Source organism: Andrographis paniculata, unplaced genomic scaffold (genome assembly GCF_009805555.1).
Source record: "Andrographis paniculata isolate CXL003 unplaced genomic scaffold, ASM980555v1 Contig9END, whole genome shotgun sequence".
Classification (NCBI taxonomy): domain Eukaryota; kingdom Viridiplantae; phylum Streptophyta; class Magnoliopsida; order Lamiales; family Acanthaceae; genus Andrographis; species Andrographis paniculata.
The window spans coordinates 354,154-378,620 of record NW_026137639.1 but is presented as its reverse complement, the minus strand read 5'-3'; the positions used below and the strand labels follow the sequence as shown (position 1 = coordinate 378,620).

General features: G+C 34.8%; 1 protein-coding gene across 5 annotated transcripts in view; it reads left to right on the top strand.

Moving 5' to 3' along the window:
• LOC127244343 (receptor-like protein 52) overlaps positions 1 to 24,467 on the top strand; it is a 57,587-nt gene that overhangs the window by 4,040 nt on the left and 29,080 nt on the right. For 2 of the 5 annotated variants that reach the window (XR_007837164.1, XR_007837163.1), the window contains one exon: positions 1,445 to 2,375. Coding sequence is in view for 2 of the 5 variants with exons in the window: in XM_051264830.1 (XP_051120787.1) it covers positions 4,402 to 5,176; positions 5,301 to 5,591; positions 6,468 to 6,758; positions 7,191 to 7,262; positions 12,850 to 13,140; positions 19,113 to 19,184; positions 19,267 to 19,557; positions 19,648 to 19,938; positions 20,264 to 21,465 (3,576 nt within the window). In the remaining 3 variants the exon portion in view is untranslated. The other 3 variants (XM_051264830.1, XM_051264828.1, XR_007837162.1) reach the window with 3 other exon arrangements.

Here is a 24,467-nt window from a genome sequence, read left to right as displayed (position 1 = left end):
ATTTATCTGTTCACACTAGCTAGGACCTATAAATTAGGTCTATGAAACCACTTGGTTTGACTATGTAAATCATGTTAGAAATGTCCGAGTAGTTATTTCTTAATTTATAGTTAAAACATTTTTTAAATAATTATAAAACGACTAACTGTGGATGTAAAATACGTAATGTACCCTCCACCCACTATAAATATTGGAAGAAATTTCTGTGGAATATTTCGACACAATCCAAGCAGAACTTTCCCACTCATTTAACAATGTATAGTAGTATTATATTATTATATGGTTTGGAATGATTTTATGTTCACCATCTCCTTGACTGTATTAATTCGTGTTTCTTGCTTCTGAATTGACTTCACTAAACTGGTCGCTGCTTTCATTTAGGACTAGGATTATGTCATGATACTATATATTCCTTAATGGATGCACGTGGGGGTGTCAAAAGTAAACCCGATCCGAAAACCGAACCCGTTCGACCTGAAATTTTTTAGGTTCGGGTTTAGGTATTTCGGGTTTAAAAAAAATCGGGTCGATCCGAACCTGAAACGAAAAAAATTCGTATCGTGTTTCGGGTTGACCTGATAACCTGAAGTATCAAAATCAGGTTAGGTTTCGGGTTTCGTGTTTCGGGTTGACCTTAAATTTTTATTATTATTATTTAAATTTATAATATTTATATTATTTTAAATATAAAATAATATAAAAATTAAAATTAAAATGATTATTTTTAGGTCAATTTAATTTTTTTAAAAATTTTCGGGTCTGTTTCGCGTCGGGTTCGTATCGTGTTTGTTCGGGTTTCGGGTGACTTGAAACTAATTCAGGTCAACCTGAACCCGAACTGAAAGAATTCATGTCGTGTTCGGGTCTAGGATTTCAGGTCAGATTTCGGGTTCGGATCAGGTTCGGATTGTTTTGTTATCCTCATGGCTCAACTCGACACAAACATGACCCAAAAACATGAATTGAAACCCCCTGGATGCATGTATTATTATTTTACAGATTATGCAATGACAAACGTAAATCACATTTTTGCTTTTACTAGTGTGTGCTGTCTCTTGCCTTTTCTTTTTCTTATTGTTCTAGCTTTCTTGCAGTTGGTTTCATTTTTTGTTTATTTATATTTTATCCACTATTAAAATTTTAAAGTTGCACTTCTGTATTGGAAATCCATTGAGTGAAGAAGCTTCCTAGTGGGTGGACTATAAGTCAAGTCTTATAATGACTTAAAAACACGTGCTTGACTAAATTAATGTTTAATCTTGGCACTGAAAATTTCGCTGTACTAAAACCCAAATTAATTCACATCTAATAAATCTTAACTAACTTTGTTCTCTAGTTCTTGATGCAATTGGATTTTGATTGATTATATTTACGTAGCTACGAGTTAAATATCACCATTTCTTGATTCCAAATGTCTCTTCCCTCCTTTTTATTTTTAATTCAGATTTTGAATCGGTTCGATTGGGATGCGCATGCAAATGGAAACGGTGGAACTCGAACTCGAGACTTAACCTAAGATGGAATATCATGTCCGATGCAGAATGATCATCTCACCTTAAAGCTTGAATTATTAGGAAATACAACTATTAATAGCAAACGGAGTCCCCAACAAAACCTCTAGGCACATTTTTGCTTTTACTTAGAGTTGTCTTGTCCTTTTTATTTTCATTTTTTTTTTCTAGTGGAAATTCCATTGAGCAAACAGTTTTCTTGCAATTGGTTTTGTTATTCATTTCTCAATTATTATTATTTTTTTATCCACTATATATCATCATTTAAAAGTTGCACTTGTGTATTGGCTTTTAAATCACATTGCCATGCAACGGAAGGTTTTTGTATATTAATACATCATTGAATCACACACACAACATTCATGACACTCTAAATTTTGGAATTTTGAAATCGAGTGCCATGAAAGGAAGTAATTGCTTCTTCGTTAGCCTGGATACGATCTTAATGTTTCATTGTTTGTTAGTTATTATTTTGAAAAACAAACATAATTTGATCGATATCAGTAAGGGATGACCTGGTTGATTAAATACTAGCTAAATATTTGATCAATAACAAATATGAGTGAATATTGGGTGAGTAATACATGATTATTCAAATATACAGTTTTAATAAGAAAATGTTTGAATTTTATTTTATCAATACTTGCTATTTATATATATAGTTGCACAGAGTTGGACCAACTTCATGACTTCTTTCCATTTGGATGGAAACTCTTCCCAAACTTGAGGTTCTAAGTTTGTCTTCTAATAGATTTCATGACTCCATTCTGATTCAAAGAAGGAGATTTTGTTTCCAAAGTTGAGAATACTTGATATCTCCAACAATGAGTTCACCGGCTACTTATCTATGTTGTACTTGAATGTACACCAGTGTCTTCTATTCGCAGATCTATTCAAATCGTCGACAAATCTGTCATTTCTATCAAAGTTCAATGTCTCACACAACAATATTTCTGGAGCGATACCTCGATCTGGAGGTCAATTTGGGACATTTGAAAATAGTCCATTTATTGGGAACACTGAGCTATGTGGACATCCATTGACAAAGAAATGCAAAAGTGAGAATGAGGGGATATTCGATGGGATGACATGGCAAGGTGTTCTCATGGGGTATGGCTTCCGACATCATAGTCTTAATTGCTCGTATATTTAACATGTAACAACAACGATGACAACAAATCAGACATGTTGTAAATTTAGTTGGTTGCGTACTTGTTCGAAGAAGAACAAAGATGGGATTGTCCATTGGGTTGCCATAAAGTTACGCCAATTTTTTACAGTCATGCAGAAAAAAATCTCAGATTTACACGAGGACTTCGTTGACGAGAAGAACACGGACATGGAAGTTGATTGCAAGGACTAACTTATTGATAGACAGGTACTTTGGTGGTGTTATTGTTGCAGTATAATTATAGTTAGTTTCTTCTTAAATGTATTTTAAAGAAAGTTGTAGGAGGTGATAATGTTATAGTAAACATTACTTCTAAATGTAGGTTTGATATCGAATTGGATTAAACAAACATTTTGTGTCGTATCTTTTGTTTGCACTTATTTTTTTACCTATGTTTTTTTGACATACTGAACTTTAATTACAAAACAACTACTTGTTAAAAGTTATGCTTACCTATTTTGGTTTTATAATTTTCAATTGCAAAAGACTTGAAGAAACCCATATCGTGGAGGGTTTTCCAACAATATGTACTAAATAATATATTTGGGTGGTATAATAGGCTAAACTGTTTTTTTAAGTCCTGTAACCGACTCCCTCGTCATTTTAGTCTCAGTCCCATAAGTGGAGCCTGTCGCAAACTAGTCCTATAAGTGAAGAATTTTCGCTGCTTTAGTCCTCCGGCGCCGGAGACGCCCGCGTGGCTCGCCGGAGGTGATGTGTCCGCCAGGTCAGCGACACCTGGCGGACACGTGGTTTTTTTTATTTTTATTTTTATTTTTTCATTTTTCTAATTTTTTTAAAAAATTTATTTTTAATTTTATTTGTATTTTTTTTAATTTTTTTTATTTGGTCCAATTTAATAAAAAATTAAAAAATGAAAAAAAAATAAATCACGTCACCTCCGGCGAGCCACGCGAGCGTCTCCGGCGCCGGACGATTAAAACAGCGAAAATTTTTCACTTATGGGACTCGTTTGCGACGGGCTCTAGTTACGGGACTAAAATGACAAAGGTGTCCAGTTACTGGACTAAAAAAACAGTTTATCTCATATAATATAATCAAGATATAGTAAGAGAAGAAACACATATAGAATCGATTATTATATGATATTATATACTCTATGATTAAAAAACTTTTGGAAAAGAAGATTAATCAACCTTCTTTAATTAAAGATAGACTATTATATATATAAATATCTCTTCTTTTGACGTTTTCTAATCAAATACAAGACCTTTTAAATTAATCGAAAATTCATTAATTAATTGATTCTAGTTATTACAATACAATGATATTTCTGAGTGTCAAAAGATTATAGAGATTTAGAATATTGTTTAAATCCTTTGGCTTTAACTTTTGCTTTCTTTCTTCATTGTATTTGGTGAGATCTTATTCAGATCAGCACTTTCAACGGCATCCCACATAGCCATCACATTGTGTAAAGTACTTTTAGTTAATACACAAAGACATTTTTAATATTATAAAATCACACTGAATTCTTAAATTAATAATTTTACATTTGTAGTCTAGTTATTAGTAATAATATATCTTTAAAATCATATTAAAGTTTTGTTTACTTTGAGAATTTTTTTTCACTAAATTTTTATGATTAAACAAACCTTAAATTGATTGCAAAATTATAAAAACAGTCACTTTTATCATGCACCTATAAATATGCTAACAACTTTTCAAGTGCAAACATAAAACATCACATCTCTACAAATGTCAAGTGCCAAAATGGGGAATTATTACCTCATTGGATCTGTTACATTGCTTTGTGTAATGGTTACCTCTGTCTGTTCTAAGCTCGATTTGACTTCTGATCAGTCTTCTCTATTAGCCTTGAAAGCTCACATCATTTTAGATCCTAACAATGTCTTGAAAAATTGGACAACTTCTTCTCCAGCTTGCAATTGGATTGGTGTCACATGTGGCATGCGTCGCCAAAGGGTAATCGGATTGAATATTTCCTTCATGGGCCTTGTCGGAAGCATTCCCCCGGAGTTTGGAAACTTGTCATTCCTAGCTTCCATGGATATCAAGGGCAACAACGTCAGCGGGACTCTACCAGAAGATCTGACTCGTTTGCGAAGATTGACATACATGAGACTCAGTGACAATAACTTTGCCGGGGAGATTCCACATTGGTTTTCTTCAATTCCTCGACTTGAGTTCCTATCTCTTGCATTGAATAGTTTCACTAGCATGAACTCGTTTATCGAGTCATTTTCAAATGAATCAAAGCTCGAAACCTTGAGTGTGTCTTCCAATCGTCTTCACGGTGAAATCCCAAAGTTTACAAGCAATCTTCGTAATTTGAAAGTACTTATGATGGATGACAATAGGTTTTCGGGGCGCATCCCTCCTTCAATTATGAATATATCGAGTTTGCAGACTCTCAGGTTCGGAAACAATTCTCTTCAAGAGATGATACCGGAAGCTCTTGGGAATCTTTGCAATTTGAATCGCTTATATTTGTTCGGCAACAAGCTTTCAGGTTTATATTCTGAAACATTTTCAATATTTTATGAGCAAGCAGATTCATCTTATTATGATCTCTTGAGGATTTTCTCCATTTATTTTACAATTATTTGTTTATTTAACCATCTGATTACTTATAGGCTCTATACCGTCGAGTATTTTCAACATCTCAACCTTACAACATATAGACTTAAGCAATAATAATTTGTCGGGCACTCTCCCTGACGATATGTGTCATCAATATTCCGCTCTTAGTGAGCTTTATTTATACAACAATGCGGTGTATGGACGAATTCCATCAAATCTCACTTCATGTTATCGACTCCGGGTCCTATCATTGCCTCGTAATAAGTTCACTGGATTCATTCCACGACAAGTTGGGAATTTTAAGATGCTCCGAGAGATATATCTTCACTCCAATGATTTAACGGGTATACATTCTTGTATTTGTGATTAACAAATTATTTATGAAGCTGCCTTTGTAGAGCTTTAGTTATACATTTTCTTATCATCATAAAAAGTTATATTGAATTTGGCAACCTAGCTTGAAGCCTTGAACATTGTTAGGAAACAATTTATTAGTGTGTTCTTTTGGAGTTTTGTTTCGCCTTTTTATTTGAATAATATTTTGGAAGAATATTTATTTTTACGATGGTTGCATATTACTCCCTCCGTCCCAAACATCCTGCAACATTTTCTTTTTGGTATGTCCCAAACATCCTGCAATATTTCTAAAATAAAAAAAAAATAGAAAATAATTAATTATACTTAATCTCTATCCTACATTTTATCTCATCACATCACTCTAATAAAAAAAAATAAAATATACATTTCTGTCTTTATCACATCACCTAATTTCTAAATTATCTTATGTAGTACTACCCACCTACAAACCCGTGTCCAAAACAAATATTGCACCTTGTTTGAGACGGATAGAGTAAAAAAAGACTGAAATTGGACTAGAAGAGAAACGACTGAAATTGGACTAGAAGAGAACATAGCCTAATTAATTAATTCTGAATTGTACTATAAATATCAAATATGTGTTTTCCAAATAAATCAACATTACAATTTACATTTTTATGGTCCAGATATTACTATAATTATTCTTGTCATTTGTACTTAATAGGCAAATTTTTTTATTTTTTTTTATGGAAAAAATTTGTTTGCGTCATAATATTTTTTCGATTCTTAATATATATATTTTATACTCTCATATAAGTCAACATTCAACGTAAAATATTATTTTTTATATTATTATAACTCTCGCTCTTGACTTATTCTTTTGCTTCTATATATATTTGTAGGTCCTATTCCTCCAAGTATTTTCAACATCTCAACATTAGAAGTAGTAAATTTGTATAATAATTTATTATCTGGTACTCTCCCTGACGACATGTGCACTGGAAATGAAGTTCTCAATAAGATATATTTGGGAAACAATCAAATTTATGGACGACTTCCATCAAATTATTCTTCGTGCCAACAACTTGAGGTATTGTCATTGCATAACAACAATATTACTGGAACCATACCACAAGATATTGGAAGTTTGCAAATACTTCGAGAGTTGTATCTTTATAACAATAAGTTGACAGGTATGAAATTATATCTATTCGAGCAATCTTATATTTTATACCTTTTTTTTTTTTTTTTTTTTTTCTTTTCCGATCCTTTTGAAAGGTGATTATTTATTTATATGTAGGTGCAGAGGTCAGATCAATATAAAAGTAAAAATATATTGTATAGAACAGGAGTGGTACTTAACTAGATTTCCATTTTATTGTTACCGTTTTTATTTTTATTGATTGATTGATTTATTTTGTTATAATGTATATTAAAAAAGTGGGTGAAATCATAAGCAAGGTACATTTTTTTTTTTTTATGATTTATTTTTTTCATTTTTTTTATACAAAAGAATATTTATATGCTATCAATTTTGTCATATGTATTTTTTATTTTTTTAATCTCATAACTAATACCATAGAAAAAAAATATATAACTAAAACTATGGTTTGTTTCTCTTCAAGGTACAATACCCGAAGAAATTGGAAGTTTAAAAATGCTTCTATGGTTGAATCTTCAAGACAACGAGTTAACAGGTATGATATGAATTTGCATATCTATATTTTGGAAATGATTTACTTATCGTTATTGAGATATGAAGCCTGAATATATTTTAAAATTTAGGGATATAATTTAGATATTATATTCTTAATTTTTTAGAGATAGGATTTGAATATTATTGGCATAGACTTAGGCTATAAATATCTATGTATTCTCACTTTCACATGTGTCTGCGTACTTTCTGACTTGGCAGCGCCCTCAGATGTAGATCATTGTGATCAAACTGGGTTAACAAATTCTTGTATTCTTTTATCTTTGTTGTCTTGTCTTGATTTCTTGGAATTTCCATAACAAGTGGTATCAGAGCCTGGTTCGTTGGTAAGGTGGACTGGGAGGCATCGGATATTGATTGTGACTGTGGGAATCCCTTATGACCTGCGGAGGTGTCTTGTGTCAAAAGTCTCCTGACAGTGTTGGGTCGGTCCCGACTAGTAGGTCAGACAGCGGGTCCCTTTGTGATAGGCGGTGCAAGGTAGGCAGGGAAGGATAAGAGTTTCTGCAAACGCAGCGGAAAAAATATCAGAGATGTGCTCTCATATCAAGTGAACCTTTGGTTTGTTTGTGGAAGTCAAGATGAGTGATCGTCGTGCCGCCAAGGTATTCGGTGGGATGAACTTCGGTTTCTAGAAGATGCAGATAGAAGATTGCCTATATAGTAAAGATCTAGATGCGGCGTTGAAGGAGAAACCCAAACGGATGAAGCTGAGTACAAGAAGATCGATAGGTTGACGATGAGTGCGGTTCGACTAACCCTTTGGGAGAATGTCTCGACTGAATTTAGATCTGAAGCAAAGGGAAAGAGTGAAGATCAAGAATGGTCAAAGTTTAAGCCGAAGAACAAGGATAGAGAAGATACACGTCAGGTGGTATTTTGGAACTGCAAAGGGCACTTGAAACGTGAGTGCGGGGCGCCGGAGAAGGATCAGGGTTCGGCAAACACAGCGGAGGAGGTATCCGATGTGCTGATTCTGAGCGTTAGCAGTCCAATGGAGTCATAGATCTTGGTCTCAGGAACGTCATTCCACCCATGCAGTGATTCGGGAATCATAGAATCCTATACCACAGGTAATTTTGGAGTTGTCTATTTTGCATATAATGAGACATTGAAATTTTAGGTAGAGGAATGATTCGAATCATAACACCGAATGATGGGGAGTGGAGATTGAATGACGTGAGCCATGTTTTGGGTCTGAAACGGAGTTTGATTTCCGTTGAACAATTGGATGAGGCAGGTTACTCGACAGTTTTTTTTAAAACTAAGTTGTGGAAGGTAACCTAAGGATCCATTGTGGTGGCCTAAGGGAGAAGAGATGGAACTCTCTACATGACGAAAACCATGCAAGACGGAATAAGTTTCGTGGCCATAAATAATGACACAAATTTATGGCATTCTCGTCTCGGACACATGAGCGAGAAGGGGATAAGGAAGCTCATGTCAAAGGGAAGATTGTCAGGTCTCAAGTCCGTCGATATTGGAGTATGCGAGGACTGTATCTTTGGGAATCAACGAAAGGTGGCGTTCTCAAAGGGTAGGAGAGACCTGGAAAAGGAAAAGTTGGAGTTGGTTCATACGGACCTGCGAGAACCAACTTTTTTATCGACCTTCCAAGGCTCACAGTACTACCCCGTGGTCATTGACGACGTTACAAGAGAGGTATGGGTATATTTCCTTAAGTGTAATTATGATGCTTTTGATACCTTTAGGAGGTGGAAAACACGTGCAGTGGGAGTAGTGAACCAATTTATGAGCAATCTTGAAAGACAATCTAAGGTGGTGACTTTAGATGAATTGAGGTTGTGTTCAACCTCAATGGGCCTCGATGAGTAAAAAAGGAGGCTTGGCGTTGTCATTGCGGATGAAGTAAAATGTTGAAGTGGAAGATGAAATCAGTCTTCAAGTGGGAGATTGTTGGGATATGAAGCCTGATTATATCATAAAATCTAGGGATATGATTTAGATATTATATTCTAAATTTTAGAGATATGATTTATAAATTATTGACATAGGTTTAGCCTATAAATATCCATGTATTCTCACTTTAACAGGTGTCTGCGTACTTCATAGTAAAATTCCTGGCTTGGCAGCGCCATCAGACGTAGATCATTGTGATCGAACTAGATTAACAAATTCTTGTGTTATTTTGTCTTTGTTGTCTCATCTTGATTTTCTGGAATTTCCGTAATATTATTTTTAATTTTAATATCTATTCGGTGAAGTAATTGTTGGTAATAATTTTTGTATAAAAAATAAATTTGGAATGTAAGTACTTTTTTAAGAAAAAATGATTTAGGTTTGAATTGTAAAAATATTGGAGGGAAAAATAGTAAATTTGGGTGTGTTTGGTGTATCTTTATGTTTGTATAATGATTTTGATGTAATATTTTATAGGGTAAACTATTTTTTTTTAAGTCTTGTATTACTCATATCATTTTAGAACTTTAAATGGACACTCTTTTGAAAAGTAATTTTTTTTTTTGTTAAAATGGTCATATGGTGCCGGACTCGCCACGCTGGTCCACTGTTGCTGACGTGACACTGACGCGATTGATATGTCATCGCCACGTACATGTCACATTAGCGACATGTAGAATTTTTTATTATTTTTTATTTTACAAAATGTTTCGGTAAACTATTTTTTAATCTCGTATATAACCAACCATCTTTATCATTTTAAAACTTTAAATAGACTCACTGAAAATGGTCCCGCAAATAAAAATTTTTTGCTAAAATGTTCCTCCGACGTGGCATCTACGTAGAGATGACATGACAACTGCAGTAGCGCTACGTCAGCAATGGTGGGCCAGCATGACGAGTCCGGCACCGAAGGACCATTTTAGCAAAAAAATTTACTTACGGGACTATTTTAAAACATTGTCGATTTAAAGTTCTAAAATAATAAAGGGATTAGATATGAAAAATAGTTTACCCTATTTTACAAATATATATATGTATGTATTGAAAATGTAGGGTTTGCTTAGTAAAAAAACAAACAAAAAAATGCTAAAAGCCTTAGCCTCATGTTTTCTAAACAATAATACAATCTTTAAATTGTATGCATAACTTTTTCTTCCTTTTTTTTTTTCCCTTTTTTTTTTCTTTCTAAACTAAAATCATAATGGTCAATTATACTACCCTCTAATTAGAATTAAAGTAACAATATATTGGATTTTTTTTACATTGATAACGCTTGAATAGTGTATATATAGTCAATTGCAGGGAATTTTTATTCGAAGATTGAGATGTAAAGAATTATTGAGAGCGATCAGATAAAGTAAAAATTTGTGGTTGTAGACCCTGAATTGTTACCATAATTATTTATACTCTTTGACTGGTGAGTTTCTAGGTCGAGCACAGGAATTTTAAGTCACGAATTTAAGTCAAGTATCGACCTTATGAAAGCGGAAGAAATGCAGTAAGAGGACCCGCTTCGAAGCGGGTCTAAATTTTAATCTAAAGAAAATTGGAAATGAAAGTGGTAAAGAGTGGAGCGGTGGCGAGCGGAGCGGAGTGCCAGCAATCGATAAGCGAGAGGGACATGGGCGGAGGGCACAAAATATATGTATATAGATTAAGCGATAGAGATTGAAAGAGAGGTGTTGTGTCTGAACTCTGCGTTACTCAATGGCTAGTTTTTTTGGGAGGAAGTGAGCGAGCGGTGCTGGTGTTTAAGCGAACATATATGTATAATACGAAAGCGGGAGAATGAGATAATGTAAATTTATAAAGCTGATTCTAAGGAATTTTTATCGCTGGTACTTAACCTTAAGGGATTTACAAAAAGACTTCAATGACGTCCAAAATCATAACATTATAAGAAAAAAAACCCTACTGTCACTAGGAGTTTCTGCGACCCAATAGACCACCGCCTATGCCCCATTAATTATCCCGAATTTTGCCTCATTAATGGCTTTACCCTTTTGTTACCTCTTTTTAATCAAAATTGAATTCAAACCAGTAGTTAAACAGGTCGACAAGGCTCCCGCGTACTCAACTACATTGAACTACCATGACTCTGTTTGTGACAAAAGACAAGGCTTAGATAAGCAAAATTTCTGTTTTTTACACCAGCAAAGTGAAATTCTTTACAATTAGGGTTTATATAAATGTGAAAAGTGTGGAGGAAGTGATAATAAAGAACAAATGATATTTCATTACTTACTACCAAAACTTGAATTTCTAATTCTACAAAGACTGTAATTAAAGCAATAAACTAAACTAAGTAAGCAGTAAATTGGTGGCTAAGGGAGAAGAAGAATCTCAACTCCTTTGGCCATTCCTGTGGAGAACTCCCAGGGTTGGAGCTCTCGGGAAACAGGAAGACAACTAGAGTGCGCGAAAAATAATTGCTAGTATACTCCTCTCGAAGTATATTTTACATATAGATATCTGGCCCTATTTATAGCAGGTGGAAGTAGCGGTTGCAAGCGGTTACAAAGTGGTTTTAACCGCTTGGTTAGGCAATTGGTGACGGTTATTTTGTTGAGGCAGTTGCTGGCCCTAACTCCCAGGGTGCTCGCTTCGCTTGCGTTAGCTTGTAAGGGCGCAGATCTTTCTCGCTTGCCGGATGGCTGGAGGGTATAAGCGCAGTTAAGCAGGGTTGCTTGTGCTGGGTGGTAGTGGAATGGTTGTACCGCTGCGGGTTGGACACTTAGACGATATTTGCGTTGAGTTACCGTCGTTTCACTGCGATGGGTGTCTGGTCGCTGGCCTGAGTGCTGGAACTATCGCTTACGAACGGAAGTTGCTATCACTTGCGAGTGGTGGAAGTTACCGCTTGCCTTTCTTACCTTAGTTTTTCTGAGTGATGGAGTCATCGCTTGTGAGCGGAAATGACTATCGCTTGTTTTATCTGTCTTAGCTTTTCTGGACCCAAAACACCGCTTAAAACGGGTAAAAATTGTTAATAATCTCAACAAACCAACTATGGATCATGTCAAACGAGATAGATCAATAAAATATGCCATAAATCAGTTATTGTGATAGTTTTTATACAAAAATTCAAGTAATACGTAGTTTTGTCAAGCGAAGAATATGCTCATATTTGAAATTATCAGACATATATATACAAATATAGCTATTTTTTGTAGAAAATATTATTTTATCTCATAAAATATTATATTCAATCACTATTAAAAATAAAAGACAAAATCAAATACAAAGAAAAACAATGTGTTTCTTCTTCTTTTTCTTTGTAATTTTCATTTATTTTTTATAAAATTTGTTGTTAAATGTGATGAAAAAATTGAGAAAATATGTGCTAGGTGTAAGGTTTTTAGAAGAAAATTAATAAATTGAATTATATATATACATGTATACGTATATATAATTAAGAAAAACACATTATTTCACAAAGGATCATTGTCATGTAAATTCATTAGAATGGTAACTTTCCAAGTGAATAGCAAATTGTTGTATTCAATGTGAGTTATTTTAAATAATTCTTTTGTGTTCTATCATCTATACACAACCATAAATATGCATTACATACATATATCGTTCATTATACAAAAAAATATTTGATGCACTATTATTATATTTACAATAGAAATATATGTATCCAGGTGTTGTAACGTCGAACATCTTCAATATTTCCACATTGGAATATATAAGGTTAGACAATAACAGAATATCGGGTACTCTTCCCGACAACATATGCCTCGGACTTCCATCACTCAAGGCTCTTTTCATGGATGGCAATAAAGTACAAGGACAAATTGGATCAAAATTTGCTTCATGTTCCCAACTTTGGATGCTATCTTTTTCACATAACAATCTTTCAGGAATGATCCCAAATGAATTAGGACATTTGCAGAAGCTCCAAGAATTGTATCTTGATTACAATGCATTAACAGGTACATTTTATATAACTTTCGTCCCATTTTGTTTGTTACTTCTTCTTTTGGAGTGGTATTTTGGGCAGTAAAAATTTGACTATTTTACCATTACCTTTCTGTTTAGATTGATTTCATAATTTTATCTATTTATTTATGTTAGATAATCGGTTATTTTGCAATTGATTATTTTGTGAGTGAAAATGCGACGGACCGGTGTATCAAATTAATTAGATTAATTTGGAAGAAATAAATAAATATTATTTATTATATATGGGGTTTGGTTAATATTTGGCTATTTTTCTGTCTCGAGACAAACCAAATTGTGCAATCCTAAATTAAACCCGGGTATATGGCCTAAGTCGCAGTATTATTTGGATAAAATATTATCAGTTGAATAGATTTATTATAATAAAATGTTTTTTAGTCCTGTAACTGGACTCCCTTATCATTTTAATCTCGTAAGTGGAGCCTCATGTCGCAAACTAGTCCCATAAGTGTTTTCGCTGTTTTGGTCCTCCGGCGCCGGAGACGCCCGCGTGGCTCGCCGGAGGCTACGTGTCCGCCAAGCGGACTCGTGGATTTTATTATTTTTTAATTTTTCTTAATTTTTTTAAAATTGATTTTAAATTGAATTTTAATTTTATTTGTCTTTTTTAATTTTTTTATTTGGTTCAATTGAAAAAAAAATTAAAAAAAAAAAATTCACATGTTCGCCAGGTGTCGCTGACCCGGCGGACACGTGGCTTCATGGCGAGCCACGCGGGCGTCTCCGGCGCCGGAGGACTAAACTAACAAAATTTTTTCACTTATGGGACTAGTTTGCGATAGGCTCCACTTACGGGACTAAAATGATAAGGGGCCCAGTTACGAGACTAAAAAAATAGTTTACCCTTATTATAATCTCAAACAGAAGGTTTGAAATTAGAATAAATTATAATCGTTTCAAACGGAAGGTTTGAAATTAGAATACATTACGATCGTCACAAACGGAAAGTTTGTAATTAGAATCAATTATGACTGCTTCAAACGGAAGATTTAAATTTAGAATAAATTACATCGATAATTAAAGTCCTAATTATGATCGTAATTGATCCCCTGCCACTTGTTCGCCGGAGCTCCAATGATTAAATGTGCCACTCTCATTGGAGACGGAAACCATTTTATCTTTGGGTTAGAACGTCAGCCACCGGAGGCACTATTGGGGCGTATCTAATTTTTGGAAAGAAGATCAATCCTCGATTCGGTTTCACGTTTATTCTCGCAATACCCATATATTCCAACAATTAAAAATTAGAAATTACTTTGCAAGAATGTCAACCCCTGCCGAAATCGCCGTCGGAACCACCGCCGGAGGAGTTGCCGGAGCCGCCACCGGAGGAACCGCTGGAGCCGTCGCCGGAATCTCCGCCGGAGCCGTCGCCGGAGCCGCAGACAAGGTAGTTGCTCCTCCACTTGGCCGGTTCCTCTTATATGTAGCCCTTTGTTTTTTGGATTTGCCCCTGGGGATATGGGGGATTTCCTGGGTTTGTGGCCGCACCCTCTGCTTCATTCGCGGCCCAAACTGTTGGTCTTGAGTTTGGCCCACGGATGATGCCCCATGTACAAGTTCCACAACCATTCATAGGAGTGGACTTTAAGAGGTGGCAGGAGAAAATGCTCTTCTACCTGACTGCGATTGAGTTTGTCATGTTCGTGTTGCACGATGGCCCAATCACCCCAGAGCCCGGTGCGGATCAGCAGACGCATACGAATTATGCATCGTGGGCACACAGAGACTACATGACAAGAAATACTATATTAGGTAGTCTCTCTAACTCTCTTTATAATGTATATTGCAAAATAAAGAGTGCAAAAGGGTTGTGGGATGCCCTTGAGAAAAAATATAAATCCGAGAATGCTGGGTCTAAAATGTTTGATGTGGCCCGGTTTATGGACTATAAGATGGTAGATGGCAAGTCTGTCGTCGAACAAGTGGAAGAATTTCCACATATTATTCACTCTGTTATCGACGAGAAGATGCCACTGCCAGAAAAGTTCATCACGAGTGTGATGATCGAGAAATTGCCCCCGAGTTGGAGCAACTTCAAGCACGGACTGAAGCATGAGCTAAAGCAAGTGGGGCTTAAAGATCTGATTATCCGAATCCGGATAGAGGAAGACAACATAAAGCAACACAAGGCTAAAAGTGGAGATATTGCTAAAGTCAACTTGGTTGGAGATCCCGCCAAAAAACGTGCACGCCCAACTCAAACAGATAAAGGCAAAGCCAAACAGTCCAAGTTTACAGGTAAATGTTTTAACTGTGGTAAAATAGGACACCCGGTTAAGGACTGCAAGGCACCGAAAAAGAAGAAGCCGAGTTCCCAACTGGTCGAGACGAGCCACCGGACTGCTCGTGATCTCAATAGTGACAACCTTGTTGCTGTTGTGTACGAAACAAATAATTGTGGAAAGTCCGAGAGCTTGGTACATTGACACCGGAGCAACCTGCCATGTTTGCTCCGACAAAACAAACTTCTCGACCTACAAGGAGACCGAAGGGAGGAAGCTGCGCATAGGAAATCACGCAACTTCTGAGGTCCAAAGCGTAGGGAACGTGGTGCTGAAGATGACCTCTGGCAAAGAACTAACCCTGAAAGATGTCCTGCATATGCGAGACATTCAGAAAAATCTCGTCTCAGGAATGCTACTAGTTAGACATGGTTTTAAACTTGTCTTTGTAGCAGATAAATTTATATTGTAAAAAATGAGATGTTCCTAACTAGGGGTTATCTTACAAATGGGCTGTTCAAATTGAATGTAATGGCCTTGCACCGAACATCACATACTGATAATAAAAATATTGTTTCTTCTTCGTACTTGATTAAGTATTCTGATTTATGGCATTGTAGACTAGGTCATGTAAACGTAAATGCTATAAAAAGATTAGTAAATATGAATTTACTAAATATAAAGTGGGGGTGCCTAGCAAAAGTGGAAGTTCCGCCTCTAAAGCAAGTCGCTATCGGCCCAAAAAGGGTAGATTGCATATTTATTGGATACGCACTAAACAGTAGTGCTTATTGTTTCATAGTTCACAAATCGAAAATCCTTGGGATGACTGAGGGAACTACGATAAAATCAAGGAATGCCACATTCTTTGAAAATATCTACCCTTGTAAGGAACGGATTCAGTCAAACCCAAAATCCGTAGATGAAGAACTACGGGGCGTAAAAAGACAAATGACCAATAGCCCTGATCAAGAGGCTTCAGAGCCTAGGCATAGCAAAAGAACAAGGGTCGAGAAAACCTTTGGTCCGGATTTTGTTATGTATATGATAGACAATGATGCAACAACGATCAAGGAAGCACTATCTAGTTATGATGCTCCCTTTTGGAAGGAAGCAATAGATAGTGAAATAGACTCAATAATTTATAAAACACTTGGGTGTTATCTGACCTACTCGAAGGTTGCAAACCACTTGGGTGTAAAAGAAACTCAAGGCTGATAGGTCTATTGACAAATACAAAGCCCGTCTCGTAATAAAAGACTACAGACAAACTCGAAGGGTATTGCGATGCCAATTGGATATCCGATGCAAAAGACTCACTGTCTACAAGTGGATCTGTATTTATGATTGGAGGACGAGCTGTTTCGTGGAAATCCACAAAACAGACGTGCATTGCACGGTCCACAATGGAATCGGAGCTCATCGTCTTGGACAAAGCTGGTGAAGAAGCCGAATGGCTGAGGAACTTCATAAATGATATTCCATACTGGACTAAACCTGTATCTCCTGTAATGATTCACTGCGTTAGCCAAGCTGCAATAACAAGGGCTAAAAATGGTATTTACAACGGTAAATCACGACATATCTGACGTAGACATAACACTGTAAGGCATTTGATCACCAATGGGGTTTTGACTATTGAATATGTAAAATCAATAGAAAACCTAGCGGATCCGCTAACCAAAGGGTTGCAGAGAGATCAACTGTACAAACTGCTAAAGGGAATGAGTTTGAAATCCACAAGATAAAGACAATTACATTGGTAACTCAACCAAATCACTTGGAAATCTCAAACCTTGGTTCAATGGGAAAACTAAGCTGTGAGAGTCCGGCAAGAACACTCAATTACAGTTCCTTGAAAAGCAATGAGGTTGAGTCAGTGACTCTTAATGATCATAAATGTGTGAGTTAGATACCTTGATATAAGATTACCTATATAAGTGTGAAGTGTGGACCGCTTCAAATGAAACATTTATGAATCCAAAGACGAGATCCATGGCCGAAATGGATCAAAACGTGAGAACAAAGTTGACACTAAGATAGTGACACGTCAATATTATTGACCCAATGTACACAGAGGTGGAACAGTTCAATGCATCACGTCAACTGGGCCACCAATGCACTCTGTAATGTTGACTATGGAAGGTTCAAAGCCAAAAACTACATGTCCTGATGTGTCAATGTCTCACTGGATTGAGCTAGGCTTATGTCCTTTATGGGCATTTCCACTCATGTTGGGGATTGTTGGATAATCGGTTATTTTGTAATCGATTATTTTGTAAGTGAAAATGCAACAGACCGGTGTACCAAATTAATTAGATTAATTCGGAAGAAATAAATAAATATTATTTATTTATTGTATATGGGGTTTGGTTAATATTTTGGTTTTTTTTTTCCTGTCTCTAGACAAACCAAATTGTGCAACCCTAAATTAAACCCGGGTATATGGCCTAAGTCGCATGATAAAATATTATCCGTTGGATATATTTATTATAATCTCAAACGGAGGTTTGAAATTAGAATAAATTACGATCGTCACAAACGGAAAGTTTGTAATTAGAATCAATTACGACTGCTTCAAGCGGAAGGTTTGAATTTAGAATAAATTACATCGATAATTAAGGTTGTAATTATGATCGTAATCGATCCCCTGCCATTTTGGCTGAGTGGAGACGCCTATATAAAGGGCTTCCCCTTCATTCTAAACACCAACACTAACACAAACAATTCTCTAATCATTCTCTCATCTCTTCTAGTTTTCCAGCAGCCTCCTCAGCTCAGTTCCTCTCTCGTTTTTGTTCGCCGGAGCTCCAACGATTAGAGGTGTCACTCTCATTGGAGACGGAAACCGTTTTATCTTTAGGTTAGAACGCCAGCCACCGGAGGCACTACCGGAGCATATCTAATTTTTGAAAAGAAGATCAATCCTCGACTCAGTTTCACATTTATTCTCGCAATACCCATATATTTCAACAATTTATTTATTTATTAGAATGATAGTAAAAGGTAAAAGCTATATAATAAAGAAAAGTTAGTAAAAATTTTGGAACATCTCAAATTAAAAATAATGGTAAAAGAAAAATGTGCTGTTGAATATAACTTTTATTAATTCATTACATATGCAATAGTTGACTATGTTTTAGTGTATTGTTTTTCTAATTGTCACTTCAAGTATGATCACATATTGTCACTAATTACACAAAAGAATTATATATGTTTGAAGCAAATGAATCTACCAAACTAATCATTTATGCTTAGGGTAACTTGCTCGGCGGCTTGGTCTGCAAACTATTGCGCTCAATTTAGGCATTTGCAGTAAAAAGTAACAGCCGTGATTTCTTATATTATATAAAAAGTAAAATTAAAAAATATATATATATAGTGAGTTTGTTTGTTTGATGTTTAATGTGAAATATTTTTTTTTTAAGTAGGCATATTATTTATAATATTCTATGAATGTATGTATATATGTATTTTTTTTATTAATATTTATTGAAAATCGTTTTAGAAAAAATTGGTTGAGGAACAAAGCCTATGTTGCTCACACATCAATTAAAACTATAATAATTCCGTGACATTTATAGCTTTTCGTTTACTAATAATTTTGTTTTTATAAATAATTGTTATTCTATGATTATTTATCTTGCTTAACAAACTGTATCTTAAAAATAAATGAATGAATAAATAAATAAATTCCTAATGAGCTGTTTCTCTTCAAGGTACGATACCAGAACAAATTGGAAGTCTAGAAAAGCTTCAATGGTTGAACCTTAGAAGCAACAAATTGACAGGTACGAATATACACAACCATAAACATACATATTATATGTACAAATATTTGATTTGTTAATATATGTATAAATATATACACAGGAGAGATACCATCGAGCATCTTTAACATCTACACATTGAAAAATATATTGCTCAACAATAATAAATTATCGGGTATTCTTCCTGATAATATATGTTGGGGACTTCCGTCACTCCGTCAGTTTGTCATTTATGACAATGAAATACAAGGACACATTGGATCAAAATTTGCTTCATGTTCCCATCTTTTGGTCCTATCTATGTCAGCCAACAACTTTACTGGATTCATCCCAGATGAAATTGGTAGATTGCAAAAGCTTCAAAGGTTGTATCTTCATGAAAACAAATTAACGGGTAAATAATTTTTTACATGTTTATAAAAATTTATGATTAATAAATATATGATTTTGATATATACTTTTTCTAAATATTAATTAATAATAGGTTCTATACCATCCAACATTTTCAACATCTCGACCATAGAAGTTATAAACCTCAACTTCAATCAATTATCGGGTACTCTTCCCGATAATTTGTGCTTTGGACTTCCGAATATCAAGTTGTTGTTCATAAGCAATAATCAGCTGTCGGGAAAACTGCCATCAAATTTTACTTCATGTGAGCAACTTCGATTTCTCTCATTGTCGTGGAACCGTTTTGTTGGAATCATACCACCAGGAATAGTGAACTTGGATAGGCTTGAATGGTTGGAGCTCGATGGCAATAACATTACAGGTATGACTTTTACAAATGTTAACTTAAAATTTTGAAACATATATTTATTTACTATTACGTATATTATATGCTACATTAATATAATGATTAATAGTTTTCAAAATATAATTATAACGAGAACATAGATACTATGTATTTATATATTCCTTCAAGATATAATGTTCATATTTCCAAGCTATATATTCTTTTCTTATATAAAATAAAGTAGCTCATTGTTTAATTGTTTGTATTTAATCATATCATGATTAAGAATAAAAAGATATTTTGATATGTATTTAATTTTGTTTGGCCTACAAGAGATTTGATATCCATGGATTATTTGCAGGTAGAATACCGTCTACTATTTCCAATATGTCAACACTTAGTTATATGAACTTTGATTACAACATGTTGAACGGAGAGATTCCACAAACCTTGTGCAGTATGGGTGCACTCAAATTTCTTGTTCTATCGGAAAATGGCTTGGAAGGTACACTACCCGAATGTTTAGGAAACTTGAGCAAACATATGGTTGTGTTGTTCTTATCTAAGAATCACTTCCACGGCGCTATTCCAACTACACTTTTTACCAATGGTTGTGCACTAAAGTATCTAAGTTTGAGTAACAACCAATTATTCGGAAGCTTGCCTCTATCCTTGGCTAATTGCGCGCAATTAGAGGCTTTCGATGTTGGAAATAACAACATACACGACTTCTTTCCTATTTGGATGGAAGATTTTCCCAAACTTCGAGTTCTTAGCTTAGCTTCAAATAGATTTCATGGAACCATACCCGAGTCGAAGAAGGAGATTTCATTCCCCATGTTGAAAATATTTGATATTTCCAACAATGATTTCACGGGCTACTTATCAACATCTTATTTGAAGCATTGTGGGGACTTATTGGATGCTAAGGAACAACAATCAACCTATTTTAGTCTCTTCTTTTCTGAAGACACAGCGTTCGTGTATTGGTTGTTTCAAACTTCTATCATTCTAAAAGGTGTGGCGACAAACTATACGCGCATACAATTAGCCTTTACTATGATTGATTTGTCGAACAATAAGTTCTGTGGAAGTATTCCCTATTCCTTTGGAGATCTTGCAGCTCTCCGGAACCTTAACTTGTCTCACAACAATCTCAGTGGCCGTATCCCTTCAAGTTTGAGCTCTCTAAGTGTGCTAGAGGCATTGGACTTATCATCGAACCACTTAACAGGGGAAATTCCAATGCAGTTGACGAATCTATCCTTTCTGGCGAAGTTCAATGTTTCGTACAACAATCTTTCTGGAGAGATACCTCAATCTGGAGGTCAATTTGTGACATTTGAATATAGTTCGTTTGTTGGGAACACTGAGCTATGTGGACATCCATTGACGAAGAAATGCAAGAGTGAAAAAATGTTGCCTTTGTCACCTCCACCGAAATCTTTCGAAAGTGATGGTGAGGATGAGGATATGTTTGATGGAATGACATGGCAAGGGGTTCTCATGGGGTATGGCTTTGGACTATTAATTGGAGTGGTCCTCGGACTCATATATTTCTAGGTAAATACTACAATGCTTTCGATTCATTTACATATTTTGTCGATGGTAATTGGTTGTTGATATATCAATTTTGTAGATTATCTTAGTCTTAATTGTCCTGACTTTTTGTTGCGGACTAATTTTGTCACAAACAACTTATTTGTTAGGAGACAATCCTTTTGTAACGTTGTTACGGACAAAGTTTGTAACAAGAAGTTTTCTGACAAGATTAGACATTTGTAACGCATTTTTTTATTTGGACATATGATGTAACAAATATTTCTCTGACAATATTCAACTTTTGTTTCGCATTATTTGTTACGGATATTTGTCGATTCAAAAACATGATTGCTGTTTTTGTTACATGCCAAAAAAACGTAACAAATATAATTAACATGTGCTTATTTTAAGAGTTGGCCACCAAATATTTGTTACAGACTTTGTCGCAACAAGGACTTTTTGTACCGCGATTTTTTTGTACCAGTCAAAATCCGTAACAAAATCGACACAAAAGGCTATTTTGCACGAAAAATGGATTTTTGTTACGAATATTTGACCGATACAAAAAGACCTTTTTATTTTTGTAGTGTTAGTTTTAATTGCTCGTATATTTGACATGTAATAGTAAGGACAAAAGATCAGACATGTCATAAACTTAGTTCGTCGGGTACTTTTGTTCGAAAAAAAAAAAACAAAGATGGGATTTTCCATTGGGTTGCCATAAAGTTGTGTCAATTTTTTACATACAGAGGCAAAATCACAAATATTTACGAGGACTACGTTGACGAGAAGATTGGAGAAGAAAACTATATAAGTATGCTTATTCTCAATAGACGGCCGGATGCTCTAATGGTGTTGATACTGTGGTGTATAGCAGTTAGTTTCTTACACAATGTAATTACGAGATGATAGTGTTGTTGGATGATTGTTGGTGTATTTGTTCGTATTTAACCCGGTGATCATAAGTTTACATCTATCTTCTAGATTGGAATATCTTAAAGGTAAGTTTGATACCATACTGGCTTAACAATCATTCTTTGTCATATCCTTAGTTTGCACTTATTTCACAGATGTTATATATGTTGACATGCATATTGAAATTATAACTACGGAATTGAACAACCATATGTTAAAAGCTATGCTTAGCTATTGTAGTCTTGTAGTTTTCCATCGCAAAAGACTTGAAGAAATTGGCCCCATATCTTCCAACAATATGTGCTAAAAAATATATTCGTAAAATTACATTTTGGACTTCCCCCATTGGGATTGAACATCGACTAATTGTGCAATGGGGTGTGTGTGTGTGTTCCCCAGCCCCCCTTGTCAAATAAACAGAGACAAAAGTATTAATGGTGCTACATACATAAATAAATTTATACATATCTTTCTTAAATCTACATAATCAAAATTACATATGATAATAATTTATATAATCAAGATGTAATAATAGAAGAAACGCATAATAAAGTCGATTATTATATGATATTACAAACTCTATGATTAAGAAAATTTTGGAGAAAGAAGATTAATCAACCTTCTTTAATTAAAGATAGACTATTACATATAAAAAAAATATCTCTTATTTTGTCGATTTCCAATCAAATACATGACTTTGTTAATTAATCAAAAATTAATTGATTCTATTTATTACAATACAATGATATTTCTGAGTGTCAAAAAAGATTATAGAGATTTAGAATATTGTTTAAATCCTTTGGCTTTAACTTTTGCTTTCTTCATTATATTTCGTGAGATCTGATTCAGATCGGCACTTTGAATGGCATCCCACATAACCACCACATTTTGTAAACTACTTTTGGTTAATACACAAAGCAATTTTCAATATTATAAAATCACACTGAATTCTTTAAGTAATAATTATACATTTGTAGCCTAGTTATTAGTAATAATAAATCTTTCAAATCATGGTATTGTTTTATATCAGCAAACAAACCTTAAATTCATTGCAAATTTATAAAAACAGTACTGTCACTTTTAAAATGCAAATAAATTTTACAGGTGTTGATCAAAGTATCTATACATAGACTTTTGTTACTCAATTTTCTGTAGCGATCAAAATCCGTTACAAAGTCGAAAAAAAAAGGCATTTGTATCGACTTTTCCTCTGCTACAAATTGTTTCATTTCTAGTAGTGAGTCACTTTTATCATGTACCTATAAATAAGCAAGCAACTTTTAAAGTCCAAACATATCATCACAACCCTCTAACTAAAAATCATCAGGAAATGTCAAGTGCCAAAATGGGGAATTATTACCTCATTGGATCTGTTACATTGCTTTGTGTAATGGTTACCTCTGTCTGTTCTAAGCTCGATTTGACTTCAGATCAGTCTTCTCTATTAGCCTTGAAAGCTCACATCATTTTAGATCCTAACAATGTCTTGAAAAATTGGACAACTTCTTTCTCCAGCTTGCAATTGGATTGGTGTCACATGTGGCATGCGTCGCCAAAGGGTAATCGGATTGAATATTTCCTTCATGGGCCTTGTCGGAAGCATTCCCCCGGAGTTTGGAAACTTGTCATTCCTAGCTTCCATGGATATCAAGGGCAACAACTTCAGCGGGACTCTACCAGAAGATCTGACTCGTTTGCGAAGATTGACATACATGAGACTCAGTGACAATAACTTTGCCGGGGAGATTCCACATTGGTTTTCTTCAATTCCTCGACTTGAGTTCCTATCTCTTGCATTGAATAGTTTCGCTAGCATGAACTCGTTTATCGAGTCATTTTCAAATGAATCAAAGCTCAAAACCTTGGTTGTGTCTTCCAATCGTCTTCAAGGTGAAATTCCAAAGTTTACAAGCAACTTTACCATTGTAAATATTGTCTTAGGAAGGTTTAACAAATCGACATAATTCTCCTCTAAATGAACATCTTATATGTACAAATTTTTGATTCATTATTATTATTATTTGTGTGTATATGTATGTATATATACACAGGAGAGATACCACCCGGCATCTTCAACATCTCTACATTGAAAAGGATATTGCTCTACG